Below are 18,507 nucleotides of genomic sequence, written 5' to 3' on the forward strand. Positions count from 1 at the left end.
AATTGCTTGGAATTTCAATTAAATATAGCAGAATTAAAAAAATAAAATAAGAGAAAGCATATGTCCAGTGTGCAAACTCAAAACTTTATTTAAGGATCTATTACCTACAAGCACAATCTTTAAGCGAAACCTTGTAGATATGCTTGTACTTAAGTATGATAGTATCCTGGATTTAAATGGCTACATACACATTGGTCTCATCAAAGAGAAATAAAGAGAAGTACTTGCACAGACACTCAGTGTAGATGTATAGAAATCACCACATTTAAACAATTTTATGATCAGAATGGTCTTCCTGTACAGAGGTTGTTTTTACCATCAGGATGATGTACAAAAAACAAAAAAATCCTTTTCCATATTTTTTGTCAAAATTATAAAGGTCATAACGTTTTTGTCTTTCTTTGATCATCAGTATTAAGAAGGAAAAATAAAATTGTCCACAAATCTTCCTGAGTAGGGCCAAAGATTTTAATCAAGTTTTTTAGTTAATTGCTATGTATGTGAAAAAAATACGTAAGTGCTTTATGTATCAGACAAAAACATCATTAAAACTGTGTGACTGCCGATAAATAGTCCTCTAAAAATCTTTTTTATTTCATAGGCTTTACAATAAAAGCGTAAAGCTTGTGATATATCACAATGATAACGTAAATCAATGTGTGTATCAATCGGAGGGGTGATAACTCTGATAACTGGGCAAAAACCGATACTGATGTCTGCCTTGGTATGGCTGTTGGATTTCGTGAAGAATTAAGGCATTACATTACGTCACAAAACATGTCAAATGAGTTACCAGAAACGATAATACAAATTTACATGACAAAGTGTGCAACGCATCACCACTACCCCAAATATTGACAAAATACGGGTGCAGTACAACAGTACACATGCAGACGTTATTAATAATTTCAGAAGAACACAGTAAAGGCAAGGAAAGAGTTTGACAGTGGAGGGCCAACTTTGGGGTCTTATGTAAAGCTATAGAAAAATATTCAACTCTTCAGTGCACCATTTCAATCTATACAACATCGCAAACACGATGCTACTCTAATAGAGCTCAAAGCAACAAGCTCAACTTTCACGCAACACCGTGTTATTCTGCACAGGGGCACTGTGTTTAGGTTGTGTATGTACGTTTGATCTTCTCAGCTGAGGGGAACACTGAATTTAAAAAATGGGTTCAAATATGAGCTCAGGCTATGTTGATGACTCTCGCTCAGTCCTTCAGTTCCGCCTTTGTGCATACCAAATCTAGGAGCTTTGCTTCTCAAAGGGATATGGACATCATGATGTCATTACTTGAGGGTTTCAATGTCATGCTAATCCAGTTTGAGAAGTTTGAAAAGGAGGAAGAAGAGAAAGGCTTTTCTTCATGTCTAATTGTCTTAGCGCTACACCGCACCCATTATCTCTCATAAAGTCTCATTTCTCTCTGTAATACAGCAGATACATCTTGAGCGGCTCAGGTAATGGGAGTCTTAGAATCCTCTCCCTCAGAATATTAACAGGTGGCTCGGCACGAGTACACCCGCCTTTGCTCTTTTCCTCTTCGTTACCTGTTCCATCCTCATCCTCCTCGGGCAGGTCTTCTCTTACTCGGCAACAACCCCTTTCCTCTTCCTCCTCCACTTCCTCTTCTTCCTCTTCCACTCCACCCGGGTACTGGCAGTCATCCATGGCAGTTGGAATCATGGAGTCATGGAGGACCACAGAGTTGACACATTGCCGGTAGAAACGGCGACAGAAGCGGCGGCGTTCAAAGCGGGGGCCGTAGCGGTGCATGGCCCGAGCCCCTGGGAAGGACACTCGTCGCTTTGTGCGTCCCTCCCCTATAGTGATAGGCTGACGCAGAGTATGCCGAATAGCGATACGGGCCAGATCCTGCAATGTCCGCACCTCAAATATAGCTGGAAAATAGAAAGAATTAATGAAAACAGTGGAAAGTGCTAATTTATTATACTTTTTTTGTTTACTATTTAGTTTTTTTTTGGCATGTTTAAATCATTAGATTATTGGACTGTCCACATCCATTTCAAGGACTTTTGGCAACAGTTATGGTAGCAATTGGTGACACTAAGGTTCTATTCGTTAAAATAATTTGATGGATTAGGTATCATGAATTAAAAACAAAATTTTTTTTTTTATAGCATTTATTGATCTTCTTGGATAATGTTAATTTATCAAAATAAAAGTGTTCACTGTTTGTTCATGTTAGTTCATGATGCAATAACTAAAGTTATTGTATACAACTTTTAAATGTAAAAAAAATAAATAATAATAATAATAATAATATATATATAATATATATATATATATATATATATATATATATATATATATATATATATATATATATATATATATATAGCTGCCACTGGTGGCCAAAAGTATAATGTACAGATTTTAGCTGTTTCGGAAGGAAATTGGTACTTTAATTCACCAAAGTGGCATTCAACTAATCACAAAGTATAGTCAGGACATTACTGATGTAAAAAACAGCGCCATCACTATTTGAAAAAGTAATTTTGGATCAAATCTAGACAGGCCCAATTTCCAGCAGCCATCACTCCAACACCTTATCCTTGAATATTCATGCTAAATTGCTAATTTTGTACTAGAAAATCACTTGCCATTATATCAAACACAGTTGAAAGCTATTTTGTTCGTTAAATGAAGCTTAACATTGTCTTTGTGTTTGTTTTTGAGTTGCCACAGTATGCAATAGACTGGCATGGTTCACGATGCATTAACTAATGTTAGCATATACAACTTTAAATGCAAAAAATGTATATGTAGAAAATATTGCATTATATTAGTACACGGGTCTCTTTAATACTCTATTCTGTTTGGTCAATGGCGCCATCAAGCAGTCTGATTTTTATGAGTAATTATCCTTGGATTATGACATATCAGACTGGTCATCCAGGTACTGCGAGTCATCTTTCCTACTTTTCAGATGACTGTGCAAATTCATGATAATAAACTAATTTCAACTCAAATCAATGTTTCATGTAGAGTTTCTGCTAATCAATATTTAATGTCATATGACAGTGTAATTTTACTGTTAAAATTACCGTGTAATAGTGGGATAATGTACATGTATTTTGCAATAACAAGCGGCTGACTGTACATTTTCCCTTACCTAATGAATACAACCTTATTTTAAAGTTACCATATTTTTGTTTTTGTTTACTCAATTTCTAATCCATCAATTATATAAAAAAAAATGGTCTCAATCACAGATTAGATGAGATCGAAAGCATATTCAAATCAAGCACATGGTTTTAAAATTGAACAATACTACCTACTGTGATGATGCTTTTCAAAAGTGGTAAGGGTAAGATGTCTTACCAGGAAAAAACCTCACTGACCAATAGTACATAAACTTTTTGGTCTTGTGTCTGGAATTAGCATTCAATATAGATGTTGAGCTGTTGATACTGTTGTTCTCTTGTACAATGAACTATAAGATAAAAGAAATAACGGCAACAAGCAAGCGAAGTGAAAAGGAGTAATATGGCGAACAATTGCAGACAAAAAGGGAAGCAAACAGGCAGCTGCATATACTTATTATAATAACACTTGACAACTATTATTATCATTATATATGTTTTTATATAGAGTAATATATTGTTATATCACACTACTATTGGACTTTCATTGTTCCATTCCAGAAAAGTGATAACATATCAGTTACACTGTAGCAATGGGTCGAAATTTGCATTACTGCTTATAAATAATCAGAGTGCTTTTTGCTTTCAGTCAGGAATGCAAAATATTTTTCAGAGTGATACAAATTCTCATAAGAGTTTTGGCATGAAAATCATTTGCAATTATTGTTCGCGATTCATGTCGTTTAATGGCATTGGACATGGTGTGAGCAGGCCTTTAGACAAATGATTCTTTAGTGTACTCACGTAAAGGAACACTCCTTGGTCTTCCATTGACATTCTGTTTGGGCTGAACCAGCGGGGCAAAGGTCACAGCAATGATTTTCTTGGTCTCCCAGGAGCTCTGACCTGTGCGTGTGATCTTGGTTAACTGCAAAAGAATTGCTTATGCTTAGATAATAAGCCCTCAAGTCAGTAATTATTACACTAATTACACTTCAGCCCTTGTGAACACTAATTATGCATGTATGCGCACATTTATTTTGTGTCTAGGTAAATAAAATAAATCAATAAGAAAGAAAAAAAAAACTTAAAATGAAAAGATAAGCTACTGATTATGGCTGTCAAAGTCACTCAGATTCGCCTAGTTACGCTTACCACCTTGCATTAATATGTAGAGGCGTTTTAAAAATTGCTGTACACTTAGAATATAGGATCATATGAACTTGACGGATAAACGTGTACCAACCTTCTCCTCCAGGGGAAGAACTAAGATCCCGCCAACTTTTAACAGGTTCTTCATGTAGTTCTCATACTCTTTCTGGACTCCTGCACCACAGTACACCCTGTCATACTGTCTGCACTCTGGAGGGATCTCCAGACAGTTTCCCACCACAAAGGTGGGCTCACAGACCTCAAACCTGCAGCCAACAAGCAAAACCAGTTAACTGACAAATACAATTCCTTAGCAATTAAAAGAACATGTTAAAGTTGTAACATAAGTAATGGCTTACTTGTCAAAGCTATCGCTGTTTTTGATAAAGTAGTCTAGTTTCTGATAAGCATATTCAACAACATCTGCATGCAGTTCCACGCCATGATTCACACCAAATGGACCTGCGGAAATCAACAATGTAAACTATTCCAAAGTATGCATGAATATCAGTAACTTTTTAGGTCAAAACGGCAAAGTTTGTTCTTAGATGTTCAAAGATAGCGAGTCAAGGAAGACCAATGAGCTCCATAATCTTTGTGACAGCAGTGATGTCTTTTTCATCATTTTATTTTTCCCTAAGGCCCACTTACAGTTGAAGTAAGAAGTTTACGTACACCATAGTGAAATAAATTTAAACTCAGTTTTTCACAATTCCTGACATTTAATCATAAAAAAACATTCCCTGTCTTAAGTCAGTTAGGATCACTATTTTAAGAATGTGAAATTTCAGAATAATAGTAGAGAGAATTATTTATTTCAGCCTTTATTTCTTTCATCACATTCCCAGTGGGTCAGAAGTTTACATACAATTTGTTAGTATTTGGTAGCATTGCCTTTAAATTGTTTAACTTGGGTCAAATCTTTTGGGTAGCCTTCCACAAGCTTCTCACAATAAATTGCTGGAATTTTGGCCCATTCCTCCAGACAGAACTGGTGTAACCGATTCAGGTTTGTGGGCCTCCTTGCTCGCACACGCTTTTTCAGTTCTGCCAAAAAAATATTCTATCAGACTGAGGTCAGGGCTTTGTGGTGGCCACTCTTATACCTTGACTTTGTTGTCCTTAATCCATTTTGCCACAACTTTGGAGGTATGCTTTGGGGTCATTGTCCATTTGGAAGACCCATTTGTGACCAAGCTTTAACTTCTTGGCTGATGTCTTGAGATGTTGCTTCAATATATCCACATAATTTTCCTTCCTCATGATGCCATCTATTTTGTGAAGTGCACCAGTCCCTCCTGCAGCAAAGCACTCCCATAACATGATGCTGCCACCCCCATGCTTTGGGATGGTGTTCTTCAGCTTGCAAGCCTCACCCTTTTTCCTCCAAACATAATGATAGTCATTATGGACAAAAAGTTAAATTTGTGTTTCATCAGACCAGAGGAAATTTCTCCAAAAAGTAAGATCTTTGTCCCCATGTGCACTTGCAAACTGTAGTTTGGCTTTTTTATGGCGGTTTTTGGAGCATTGGCTTCTTCTTGACTGAGCAGCCTTTCAGGTTATGTCGATATTGGACTTGTTTTACTGTGGATATAGATACTTGTCTACCTGTTTCCTCAAGCATCTTCACAAGGTCCTTTGCTGTTGTTCTGGGATTGATTTGCACTTTTCACACCAAACTACATTCACCTCTAGGAGACAGAATGTGTCTCCTTCCTGAGCGGTATGATGGCTGCATGGTCCCATGGTGTTTATACTTGCATACTATTGTTTGTACAGATGAACATGGTACCTTCAGGCATTTGGAAATTGCTCCCAAGGATGAACCAGACTTGTGGTGAACCAGACATTTTTTTCTGAGGTCTTAGCTGATTTCTTTAGATTTTCCCATGATGTCAAGCAAAGAGACACTGAGTTTGAAGGTAGGCCTTAAAACACATCCACAGGTACACCTCCTATCAGAAGCTAATTGGCTAATTGTCTAAAGGCTTGACATCATTTTCTGGAATTTTCCAAGCTGATTAAAGGCACAGTAAACTTCTGACCCACTGGAATTGTAATATGGTCAATTAAAAGTGAAACAATCTGTCTGTAAACAATTGTTGGAAAAATTACTTGTCATGCACAAAGTAGATGTCCTAAACAACTTGCCAAAACTATAGTTTGCTAATATTAAATCTGTGGAGTGGTTAAAAAATAAGTTTAAGTGTATGTAAACTTCTGACTTCAACTGTGTGATTTTTATTTATTTTTTTTGCATAAAAAAGTCAATTTTGTTTTCTCATGACCATTTTCCACCATCTCTCTGAATAAAACACGGCGGTTTTGCTTATGTGCCTTTAAGGCATCTATGTAAACACCATCTTTGCATGTGAAATGAGTAATAGTGCTTTTCTGTGCTTAATCACATGCTGTAGGTTTGCTGTCTGGTCCAATTAGTTTGCACAAATTTTTTTGTCTCATCCTTCAATAACAGCCTCTTTTCAGTACCTGCATTTTATTTTGACAGGTTTACCAAACAATCCATAATAAAATGTGCTGCACAAACTGAAATGATCAGGGACCTTGTTGAAAAAAATATCTTTCTGTGGGATATGCAGAGCGGAAGGTGCTGCACACAGCCACGCACAAGTTTTGGCTGACTTTCCCACATCTGACTCTTATCATTATTTCTCTTGTTGTTTAGTAAGTGAATAATCCTTTCCTACTTCCTCCTTACCCTTCCTTGCTGAGACTGGATGAGCCAAGTTGCTGAACAATAGAAATTCTAACTACATTCTTTGTCTGTCCAAGTATAGCTACATGATAAAATATTTGTGTTGAATATTTGAAGAAAGGATGGCAAATATGCAGCGTGAAATGCATGTTGCGAGTCACCTGTGTTTCAAAGCATGCAAACGCACAACGACAAGGCCACCTGTGGGCATGGGGAGGAAGTTTTGAGGTTTTCATAGTACACTTAACTTTAATTTCAAAAGTTCAAAGTAAATTTGATTTCTCATGATTTGACCCCTTTAACCCTTTTGGGCCAGCCAAGATTTTTTTTTTTTTTAATCAAAATATTGATGAATTCAGCCTTGACCAACACAAAATAGGTATCATTTTAAAGCATAGAAACTGTACCTTACAATGCATGTAGGCATTATGACCAAAACTGAACAAGTGCTTTGAAATTTGCAGACAAATCAGAAGTGTTCCGTTTTTATAATTTATTAATAATTTTGCACTGTACACATTGTAATCGGTAAAAACATGAAACTGATCAAACAGCCATGTGTCATATGGATCAGATGACTTCACTGGAAATTAAGTAGTACATTGTCCAGCATCATGGAATGCTAAACCAATCAGATTAGGATTCAGATCGCTGCAACCAGGCGGTAGTCATCCAAATATGGGCAGAGAGGATTGTTCACACTAACAACTCTTGTATTATTTGTTTGGAGAGGTTTTGGTCATTTAGAGAAATTTTTGAACACTAGGATAAATTACTTTTGTAATGCTATAACTTTTTATTGATTTGCTGTATCAACACAAAATGTTACTCAGACAGGTGACAGTACTGAGGAACAAAACAAAAACAGCTTTTCAGAGCCACCTTATTTACATCCTGAGATATATAATGTAAAATCAGAAAAACAACAAAAAAGTAAATTTTTGGCTCAGGTTCTTTCAACAGCTTTTAGGCTGAGAATCTCCTAATTTATCATAATCTGATGTGAAAAAATGTGAAAAGTTTTCTATAAAATTATACCAATTTTTTTTTTTTTGTTTTTTTTTTGGGGTTATAAGCCTTTATATAGTGACATGCCACTGAAACAGGAAATCTTTAAAAACACCTTCAGAGTTTAAAGGGTTAAACAGCTTCAAATCTATCAAATTAACTGGCATCCTCTGGACTTTGACCATGTTCATGATGATTTTGAAAAAAAAGGAGAAAACCACAATAAGTGCCAAACATTCAAATAGAATAAGTCTGCAGTGGGGGATAATTTAAATATCAATAAACAGACCTCAGTTTGTCCCTTCAAATACAAGTTAACTCACCCAGTATAAGGCCCACCATAGTACTGAGATAACCTGTCCCACTGCCCAGGTTGAGAAAGGACAAGCCAGGCTGTAGGTCCAAAGCCTCCATCACTTCCGAGTAAATACATGGAGCAGACAGATGGAGGTTACCATGCCTCCACGCCAGGTCTTTATAAGCACTGTCACGATACTCCTCCAGGTAGTAGTCAGCTCTGTCGATGGCTCTGAAGGCCTTCTCGACCAGATCTGAGCGAATGTAGTGGGCCTCCTTAAGGTTGTCAATCAGCTCATCATTGTCCTCACCGGCACTCACAGCTCCACCCATGGTGAAAGGAGAGGAGCTTCTAAGGAAAGACCTGAGGTGTGCCTATCACTGTCTGGAGGGAGGAAACAGAAAAAAACTCTAAAAATGAAATGATATTGACAAAATTTTTTTTTTTAATATAAAATCTAGTTTAAAATGTTAAGATAAGTATGGTATGGTCATAGGGCAAAAGGATTAGTATCACTGTTGGTCCACCAAGAGATGATAATGTACTAAATAACACTGCACTGGAACTGCTTACTCAACTGCAACACGTTTATGGCTGAAGTTCAGGCAAATTGTTGCAATCTTTCCCTCTTTGATTTATATTCTAATTTGTTTATTCAAATCATCGTGTCACATGCGATAAATGTCACATGCTTGAATTCAAATGAACAAAATTCAGATTAAAATACTTCAGTCATTGTTCAAACTCCATACTCCTTCAGGGTAAGAACAAAGTTATTCCATCCTTTAAAGTTCCAGATAAGTTCCTTGACGAGCACAGTTTTCTTTGGTCTGTTGGCGTATTGCCTAACAAAACATGCAGTTGGCCGTACTTGTCGAACAGCTTGTGTCTTTTTAAAAAAAATAGCCAATAGGCTTTAGTTTGCATCGCAGCCCCTGGCAAAGCCAACCCCCCCCCCCCCCCCCCCCCCCACCACACACACACACACACACACACACACACACACACACACACACACACACACACACAGACACAGACACAGACACAGACACAGACACAGACACAGACAAACCCCTGCTGCTTCTCATGCCAGGGCTGGTGTTCAGCTGGGGAAACTGAGAAGAAATCTCAATACCGAGTCCAAACCAAGGACCCCTTTCATTACCTACAATTCTTCGAGGACCCCCGCCCCACCACCATCACAACAAATATGACATTATTTAGTAGAAGTATACAAATACGTTTAAATACAAACAATATAAAGCTTGCAGAACGGTTGGGCATTGCTGTCCTTTTGTGTCTGGTTTCTGTGTGCAAAGTGTTTCAATTACATTTACATCCAGCAATTGTACAGCAATTTACAAGTGAGAAATACAACAATACAAACGATTCATATCAAAGAAAGCACAAACACACACACATCATTAAATGAAGTTAAGGAGACAGTCCGTTGCTCAGCTGAGGTTTTAGTGCCACCCGCAGGACGAAAGATCAAAGAGAACACTACAAAGCTCAAACAGTAGCCTACTGATTCTTTCATAAATTATTATGATTTCCCCCTATAGTCAAAGCATGATTTTACACACAAGTAAAGCACCACAATATTCTGAAGAAAAATAAACGGTTGTGGATTAATTCATTTTTATTTGTTACTATAATATCACATTATTGTTGATAATTAAACAACGGTAATGATACAATAACACAATTTTATCATTATTTAATGTTTCACATTATTATGTCATTGTTAATGGTAATTTTTTTCTTTTCTGCAAATAAAAGGAAGAAATGGAGAATAAAAACTTTTCATAAGTAGGCCTATTCCTACAGCTCTCTTCTGTTCAGCAGCGGACTGGACGCAAATGATATAATGACAGTTATACCGAAGTGGAAAATTATAATTAACGCATAAATACAATGAAATGAACTCATGTTGGCCACTATTAGACAGATGGTATGTTTAAAAAAAGGGACACTGTGTGAGGAAAAATATGATCGCATTTGGCATGAAGCTGGATCATCAATTTTCATATTACACTGATCAGCCACAACATTAAAACCACCTGCCTAATATTGTGTAGATCCCCCTCATGCTATTCTTCTCACCACAGTTGTACTGAGTGGTTATCTGAGTTACTGTAGACTTTGTCAGTTCAAACCAGTCTGGCCATTCTCTGTTGACCTCTCTCATCAACAAGACATTTCCATTCACAGAACTGCCGCTCACTGGATGTTTTTTTTCTTTTCTTTCACCAATCTGAGTAAATTCTAGAGACTGTTGTGTGTGAAAATCCCAGAAGATCATCAATTACAGAAATACTCAAACCAGCCCGTCTGGCACCAACAATCATCCATGTGATTATCTAATCAGCCAATCATGTGGCAGCAGTGCAGTGCATATAATCATGCAGATACTGGTCAGGAGCTTTAGTTAATGTTCACATCAACCATCAGAATGGGGAAAAAATGTGATCTCAGTGATTTGGACCGTGGCATGACTGTTGATGCCAGATGGGCTGGTTTGAGTATTTCTGTAACTGCTGATCTCCTCATATTTTTTACTAACAACAGTCTCTAGAGTTTACTCAGAATAGTGCCAAAAAAAAACAAAAAAAAAAAAAAAAAAAAAACATCCAGTGAGCGGCAGTTCTGTGGACTAGGGCTGAAACGATTAGTCGACGTTATAGACAATGTCGACAATTTTTCCGTTGTCAAATAGTCGTTTGGTCTCATTTAACATAAAATGAGATCACATTAAACTCTAATGATGACGCGCGAGAGCAGCACTGCAGTTCGCGCCTGACTGAGGAGAGGAAGTATTACACAGCTCACAGTCCAGATGCACTCTAAACTTTCACAGCTTCAGGTGATGTAGATTGCAAAGTATGAGGGAATTATAATGCAAAAATACCAAATAAGTAAATACAGAAGCACTCCCGTTGTGGAATAAGCTGAGCTGGAGCTGCCGCTCCGCTGAAACAAAACTTGCGTGTCGAGTGTCTTTAAAGGAAACACCCCGGCGTTACATCTTTAATGCAGTTATATTTAATGCGTTATAGCTTTATTAAAGTTCAAATAATACGGAAGCAAATCATGTAAATAACTACAAACTCCGAAAGGGTCATTTCTCTGTGTGGTAAGCGCCTCTTCTATGAGTTGCGCGATGTGTCCCGATCTAAGGGGGAGAGATTGAAACTGCACCCGACTGATGCACACACTGTCGTGGGGATGCTCATCCATTGAGCATGTGCGCTTAATGCAGCTTGATTATAACGTGATGGCTCACAACTTATTGAATCATAATATATGTCACTGTGCATTTCTTATCGTGAAGAAAATTGGCAATACGCATCTTTATTAATATGAGAGAGTTTGTTTTTTTGTGAGTTAAAGGTGAGAGAGGTGAGAAAGTTGAGAGAGGGTAGTCTTTACCCCATTTTTTGTGGTGAATTTCTTTACTGAATTAAACTTAATAAAAAGTTAATTCAGTGAATATCACTGAGGTATTTTTAAAGATGATTTTGTCCTGTTTATTGTTAGTAAGCACGTTTAATACAACATTTTAAGTCGAGGCACAAGCTGAATAATCGGTTAAGAGCTAATGATTAATCATTGCAATAATCGCTGAATAGTCGTATAATCGTTCGAATAATTGTTAGATTAATCGATTATCAAAATAATCGTTAGTTGCAGCCCTACTGTGGAAGGAAATGCCTTGTTGATGAAAGAGGTCAACAGAGAATGGCCAGACTGGTTTGAACTGACAAAGTCTACGGTAACTCAGACAACCATTCTGTACAATTGTATTGAGAAGAATATTATCTCAGAATGCTATTCTGAGATGCGGGTTAGCGCTGTTTTGGCGGCACGAGGGGAACCTACACAATATTAGCCAGGTGATTTTAATGTTGTGGCTGCTCGGTGTATACTTAGAATATGACAGTAGCATACTTAATCTAGCAAGATTAAGCAAAATAATTATAAATACATAAATTCAGAAACAGGGACCTTGCTAATCCAGTGCTGGTCAGCTGTGGCTTGTGAATATTCAGGTCAATATAACTTGAAATACACGTTGTTAAACCCCTTCATTTTACTGGAGCAATAGCTCTGTGTCTGAATGTTTGATGTATATTGTCCAATGTGATCAGCAAAAACTCCTGTTAATAACGCGTTTAAAGAGTAATTTCATCTTGAAGCGAGATTCAGAGATGTTGCTATTACCATGGAAATAAGCGGATTTTCCTACACTTAAATTTGCGGCCCAGAATTAATACAACTTTTTTATTTAAGTTGTTTGAATATATTGTTCAAAACTTTTATACTAGTCAATAGCTTTATATTGAGTTGTTTTTTTTAATGGCTTTTTATTGTCTAATTGCTTACAACATTGCAACACAATGTTCACAATTCAGGGATTTCCCACAGACCCCCTGGCTATTCAAAAAGGAACGCTGGTCTAACTGAGCACTTTACTACATAACCAGCCCGCAAACAAACACAGCGCATCGCAGTCTTTGCTTTTGACGAGACTGGAGCCGTTGTGCAAGTCAAGCCAGATGAATAAGAAACAAGCAAGTAAAAGATCACAATATATCAATGTTTTGAATGACAATACACTAAACAAAGAATAAAGAACACTTACTCTTGTTGTACATCCAAAGAAACCTCAGAAAAATGGCTGCATTGAAAATATTTTCAACTCCAGCCATTATCCTCGCATCCAACTCCCGCGAGTGCGTTCCATTCAGAAGTGATCAGGCCTATGCCCTATTCCCTTCAAAGACAATTACCCTCCACTGTGAGAGCTTCAGATGGCTGAAAGATCATTCGGAACTCACTTTTTAAGTTATTATTATTGGAAATTCTGTTTGGAATGACCATACAACATGGATTGTGCTCCCTTCGAATTGCCCTACGAAGGCATAAAGAGTTTGTAAAATGTAAATGTAAAGTAATGCAATATTTATTTATAGTAATGGTTGTATAATAACTTGAATAAAATGTTGCTCTTAAAAAAGTTAAGATATTCTTTATTGGTAAGATTTCAATTTATTTGTTCTAAAAGAGAAATTCAAGTGTTAATATCTCCCATGTCTGCTATTCTTATTGCTCTACAGTACACGCAAATCTCTCACAGCCTGTATTAAAGCAAGTTCAGAGCAAAAATTCAGGCAATCTTGAGAGAAGTTACTACAGTTCTTCCACTTGTGTTTACATTATGTAAAATCACCACACTGTGATCAACACAGGCTGTGCTGACACTACAATAGCAGCCGAAGACAATGTTTTCTTTCTTATTGCAGTAAATGTTTACTGGACATATTTTGCAGACAAATAGTAAAAGTTATATAAAATAACACAAAATGTGAATCATTCTTATCTTACCACATATTTATTAGACACAATGATAGTGCAGTGGTTTTAAGATAATGTCTTTAGTCCTAAATGATAACTGCAACAGACTGTTGTCTACCAGGTAGGAAGAAAGCAAAGAATGATAATTAAGACAGCTAAATCTTTAATGAGTCACAGCATGTCAGCTATCAGAGCTGAAATGGCAACAAACTTGACAATAAGACTGCACTTGCCTTCAGCTACTTTCACTCTATTTTTAAAGGTCAGACAATGCAAAGTAAAAAGTGGCACACTGTTGGGTCCCAACATGAACTCTTGGCAGCGGCTCCATTTAGAGCAAAGAGAATTATTTGTGTGTCATGATGGAAAGCAGACAGACAGCACGTAAACTAATATATCAGACTTATGTGTAACAGTCTGGTTCCGGAAGTAAACATCCCATTCATTTTTTCCATAGATGAGATGATTTTCAACGATAGCTTATAAACCTTTAAAAACAGACCTACTGTGAGCTCCGAGTTTGTTAATATATGTCTTAGTTGAAGCCATCAGTCCATGTTATTTCAACTTTATTGTTTTAAAATCATGTTTAATAGCGGAATTCCTCGTGAAAAACTACACTATCCATGATCCAGCAGAGAGAAATCCACCAATCAGAGAACAGCGTCCAACAAAGCCCGCGAAAAGAGCCTAGCAGGGTCTGCCCACTTCCATGATTGTGAAAGAAGCAGTTGAGTCGGTCTTCCTACACCCTCAAACTACATATATATTTGTATTTATCTGAATATTTTGCAGTAAACTTAAAATATGTTGTTTCTCTACTTATAATCAACAACCTAAAATCAATTATGTCATTCACAATGCTTCATGGGATTGTAGTTCATGCCCTCGTGAAAGAAGTTAAAGCAATAGTTCACCCAAAAATGAAAATTATCTCATCATTTACTCACCCTCATGCCATCTCATATGTGTCTTTCTTTCTTCTGCTGAACTCAAATGAAGGTTTAGAAGAATGTCTCAGCTCTATTGGTCCATACAATGCAAGTGAATGGGTGCCAAAATGTTGATGCTCCAAAAAGAACATAAAGGCAGCAAAAAAGTAATCCATACGATCTCTTCAGAAGTGACACGATAGGTGTAGGTGAGAAACAGATCAATATTTAAGTAATTTTTTGCTCGATATGCTCTCCCTGCCCAGTAGGGGGTGTATGTATGAAGAATGTGAATCACCAAAAATACAAGAAGAAGAATGTGAAATTAAAATGGAGATCGACTGAGCAGGGAGGAGGATTTATAGTAACAATTTAATAAAATATTTATTTATTTTCTCACCCACACCTATCAAATCTCTTCTGAAGACATGGATTTAACCACTGGAGTCATATTGATTACTTTTATGCTGACTTATGTGATTCGTGGAGCTTCAAAATGTTGGCACCCATTCACTTGCATTGTATGGACCTACAGAGTTGAAATATTCTTCTAAAAATCTTCATTAGTGTTCTGCTGAAGAAAGTCATACACATCCGGGATTGCTTAAGAATGAGTATTTTAAAAAAAAAAAATTTGAAATATTCTTTTACGTACATAGTCTTGTACCTTTTTCTTTTTTAGTCTGACGCTCAAATACTTTTTTGCTTCGAATCAAAGTTTGTAATGTTGTGATTCACCTCGGAGCTGATTGGTTTGTTCAGTGGCTTAGAACTCATTTATGAAGGATTTTATAAAAAGCCTATGAAAAAAATGAATGGAAAAAATACTTTCGGAACCCAAACGGTGGAAAAAGTGGGCGGGCACTGTTGCACTATTCTAGGTCAACTTGGGTATCAACAACAAAAGCACACTGTAAAGACTTAAATATACTATCAAGATAAAAATGGTAGTTGTACTTGGCCAAGTAAGTTTGAATGAGGAATTTGGCAACACCGCTTTTCTGGCCTCTAAACTGTATCACACTTGAAAATATGCATTAGATCATAAAATCCATCACATCGGTCCATTGGAGCTTGTCTTTGTCATTAAATCTAACAGATGGATTATTGAAAGTCGTATAGATTGCACCTGTCCGGGTCACCTAGCCTATTTGTAACGAACAAATGTACAGCATGCCACAGCACCTCACCACGAAGTGACACACGGAACCTGTCTGTCTGTCTGAATATAATATTATATTAATCAAAACACCAGCAAAACATAAACAAACCGGTTATCATACAACACAGGGCACAAAAAACATCTGCGTGCACAGAGAAGCGAAGAAACATGATACAAACGGTTTCCCGCAAAAATGATGCGCTGATTCTAACAACAAACATCAAAACGTACCGTTGTCATGTCATAAGCATGTTTTAACCCATTACCCAGTTTCGAATGCCATCATATGTAGGACACGCTCGTATTAGGCATTTAACTATAGTTAGCCTAACTGCGGGCTGTACACGAAGACTAGCTTTCCGCAACCACCGACATCAACAAAAGAGTCTGTGGCCACCGTTTTGCACTCAATCGTATCTCACTGCGTAGTCTACATTTGTCCTTACCGTGTGATTACGGACCACGGCGGTTGTCTCGTACAAACAAACAATGTCCATCGATCACCTTAACGGGTATGTTGTATGTTTCGCTAGGGCATGTTTGGGTCCGTGTACAACGAAGTCTAACTTGGCTGCGAAAAACTGATGCGATGTAAACATAAACCAGCTGACGCGCTGACGTCACACGTACGAAGACGTCAAATGCGTCGCCAGCCCAACGTTTGTTTTCGAAATTCCTTTTCAGGCTACCTCATCCTCTAAGAATAAAGTCAGCACTCTAAGCACCTTTCTCATCAATTTCCGTTGTTTTCCTGCTTGTGGAAGCTGTAAGCACCAATAGAGTCAGTCACACCTGATGTGTCAAATCATCTTGTCTAAATGCATTTCCCTGCATATGACTATGTATTGCAATGGAGGTGTCAATTCAAACCATTTCTAAAGTGACAGTCATTGTTAAAGCCGTTGGAAGATTCCACATGAATCCTCATTATTCTTAGAAAATAGGATTTTGTTTTTGTTAATCGTGGCAGTGTTCCCTTTTCTCCAGCAGAGGTCAGAATGTAGAAAGCTTTGCTCTGCAAATGATTGACACCTGTTTGTTTATTGTCCGTCAAACTGCTGCTCATCCATGAGGTAGTTATGTTTATATGTACTTTACATTATAGTTATATATTTATTTATTTTAGTTATATCACAACTGTGTCAATAACACAATGCTGACAAATATGAAATATAAGGAGACAATACAAAACTCAAAAGTCTGAACACACCTAATTTTTCTTGATTACTATTTTCAATATTTTAGATTAATAGTAAAGTCTTTTACTGAACTATGTAAAATTTAAACGTTTTGGAACACGTTTTTTGTTGTTGAAAGAAATGCCTCTGTTCACCAATGATGCATTCAATTGATCAAGAATAACAGTAAAAACATTAATAATGTTGCCAATGAATATTTCCATTTTCTTTTTTTTTTTTGTCTTCTTTTTTTTTTCAAACTAAAGACTCTGTTTACTTGTCTAATTGTTGTTGTGTATCTGGGCCGTCCACTTCCCTCCCTGTCCTGGTTAGATCCCATTTGATTTCTTCTTTCTTTTTAAAGAAAAGAGCCTTTTTCTGTCTCTCAAAATAAATACAAAATAAATAGACTGATGAATTTCAGGAGAAATGTGTTTATTTTTGGCCATTTTTAAAACTAGATTTGACTTGCAAGGCTAAAGGGACTTAGCAACTGAAAAAATAAACTGTAGTGTGATTTCCACTCTTCATTAAGTAGCACAGCCGTTTTCAACTGTTTTAATGATAAGAAAAGTTTCTTGAGTACCAAATTAGCATGTTAGAATGATTTCTAAATGATTAGGTGACACATTATATTCTTATTAGACGTAATGACTGCTGAAAATGGGGTTTTGCCATCATGAGTAAAAAATTTTTTTTTTATTTTTTTAATTTTTTATAAATGAACAAATGTAAAACACTTATTTCAAACATTTATAATAATTTGTAAATTATATAGTATATGTGTTATAACTACATGTGTTATAAATAACACAAATGGTAGTATGGGAGTTATGCAGTGACCAGAAATGTCAAACAAGTCAAAACTATCTTATATCTTAGATTCTTCAAATTCACCAGTCTGTAAATTAAAGGGATAGTTCACCCAAAAATGAAAATTCTCTCATAATTTACTCGCCTTCATGCCATCCCAGATGTGTATGACTTTCTTTATTCTGCTGAACACAAGCGAAGATTTTTAGATGAATATTTCAGCTCTGTAGGTCCATACATGCAAGTGAATGGAGAACAGAACTCCAAAAGCTCCAAAAAGGAGATAAAGTCAGCATAAAAGAAATCCATAAGACTCCAGTGGTATATTCAATCTATTCTGAAGTGATTCAGTCAAGTTTGTTTATGAACAGACCAAAACATATACTCCTATATACTTCCCAATATACCTTTTCACTGTACAACTTGCCATTGCAGTTTCTAAGCATGATCATGATTTCAAGCTCGATTACACTTCCTAGTGCTTGACGCGTGTGCAGAGCGCTAGATGGCACTATAGGAAGTGTAATCGTGCTTTAAATCGTCTTCGTCAAGGATGTCAAGATGAACAGTCAAAAATGAGTTATATTTTGGTCTGTTCTTACCCAAAACCAACTGGATCGCTTCAAAAGACATTGATTAAACCACTGGGGTCTGATGGATTACATTTATACTGACTTTATCTACTTTTCTGAGCTTTTGGAGTTCTGGTCACCATTCACTTGCATTGTGTGGACCTACAGAGCTGAGATATTCTTCTAAAAATCTTCGTTTCTG

At 36.7% G+C, this 18,507-nt stretch overlaps 1 protein-coding gene across 2 annotated transcripts; it reads right to left on the bottom strand.

Moving 5' to 3' along the window:
* Nucleotides 1-63: 63 nt before the first annotated feature.
* LOC127420395 (protein-L-isoaspartate O-methyltransferase domain-containing protein 2-like) lies at nt 64-16,355 on the bottom strand. Of its 2 annotated transcripts, XR_007893809.1 has the most exons (7): nt 16,189-16,355; nt 8,316-8,674; nt 4,625-4,727; nt 4,360-4,531; nt 3,918-4,041; nt 3,352-3,463; nt 1,764-1,907 (listed from the first exon to the last, which is right to left on the bottom strand). XR_007893809.1 is itself a non-coding variant. In XM_051662663.1 (6 exons), exons 2-6 carry the CDS (start codon nt 8,620-8,622, stop codon nt 1,423-1,425), a joined length of 1,191 nt encoding a protein of 396 aa, XP_051518623.1. In that variant the 5' UTR covers nt 8,623-8,674; nt 16,189-16,355; the 3' UTR covers nt 64-1,422. The 2 variants fall into 2 exon arrangements, 1 of the variants encoding a protein (XP_051518623.1); XM_051662663.1 differs by lacking the exon at nt 3,352-3,463 and having other exon boundaries at nt 64-1,907.
* Nucleotides 16,356-18,507: the final 2,152 nt, after the last annotated feature.

Source organism: Myxocyprinus asiaticus, chromosome 29, assembly GCF_019703515.2.
Source record: "Myxocyprinus asiaticus isolate MX2 ecotype Aquarium Trade chromosome 29, UBuf_Myxa_2, whole genome shotgun sequence".
NCBI lineage: Eukaryota > Metazoa > Chordata > Actinopteri > Cypriniformes > Catostomidae > Myxocyprinus > Myxocyprinus asiaticus.

Coding starts and splice junctions, on each gene's coding strand:
- LOC127420395 (XM_051662663.1), bottom strand. CDS start 8,622: ATGGGTGGAGCTGTGAGTGCCGGTGAGGACAATGATGAGCTGATTGAC. Junction 4,042..4,359: donor TTCTTCCCCTGGAGGAGAAG/GTTGGTACACGT, acceptor ATTCTTTTGCAG/TTAACCAAGATCACACGCAC. Junction 1,908..3,917: donor ACCAAGGAGTGTTCCTTTAC/GTGAGTACACTA, acceptor TCTATTTTCCAG/CTATATTTGAGGTGCGGACA.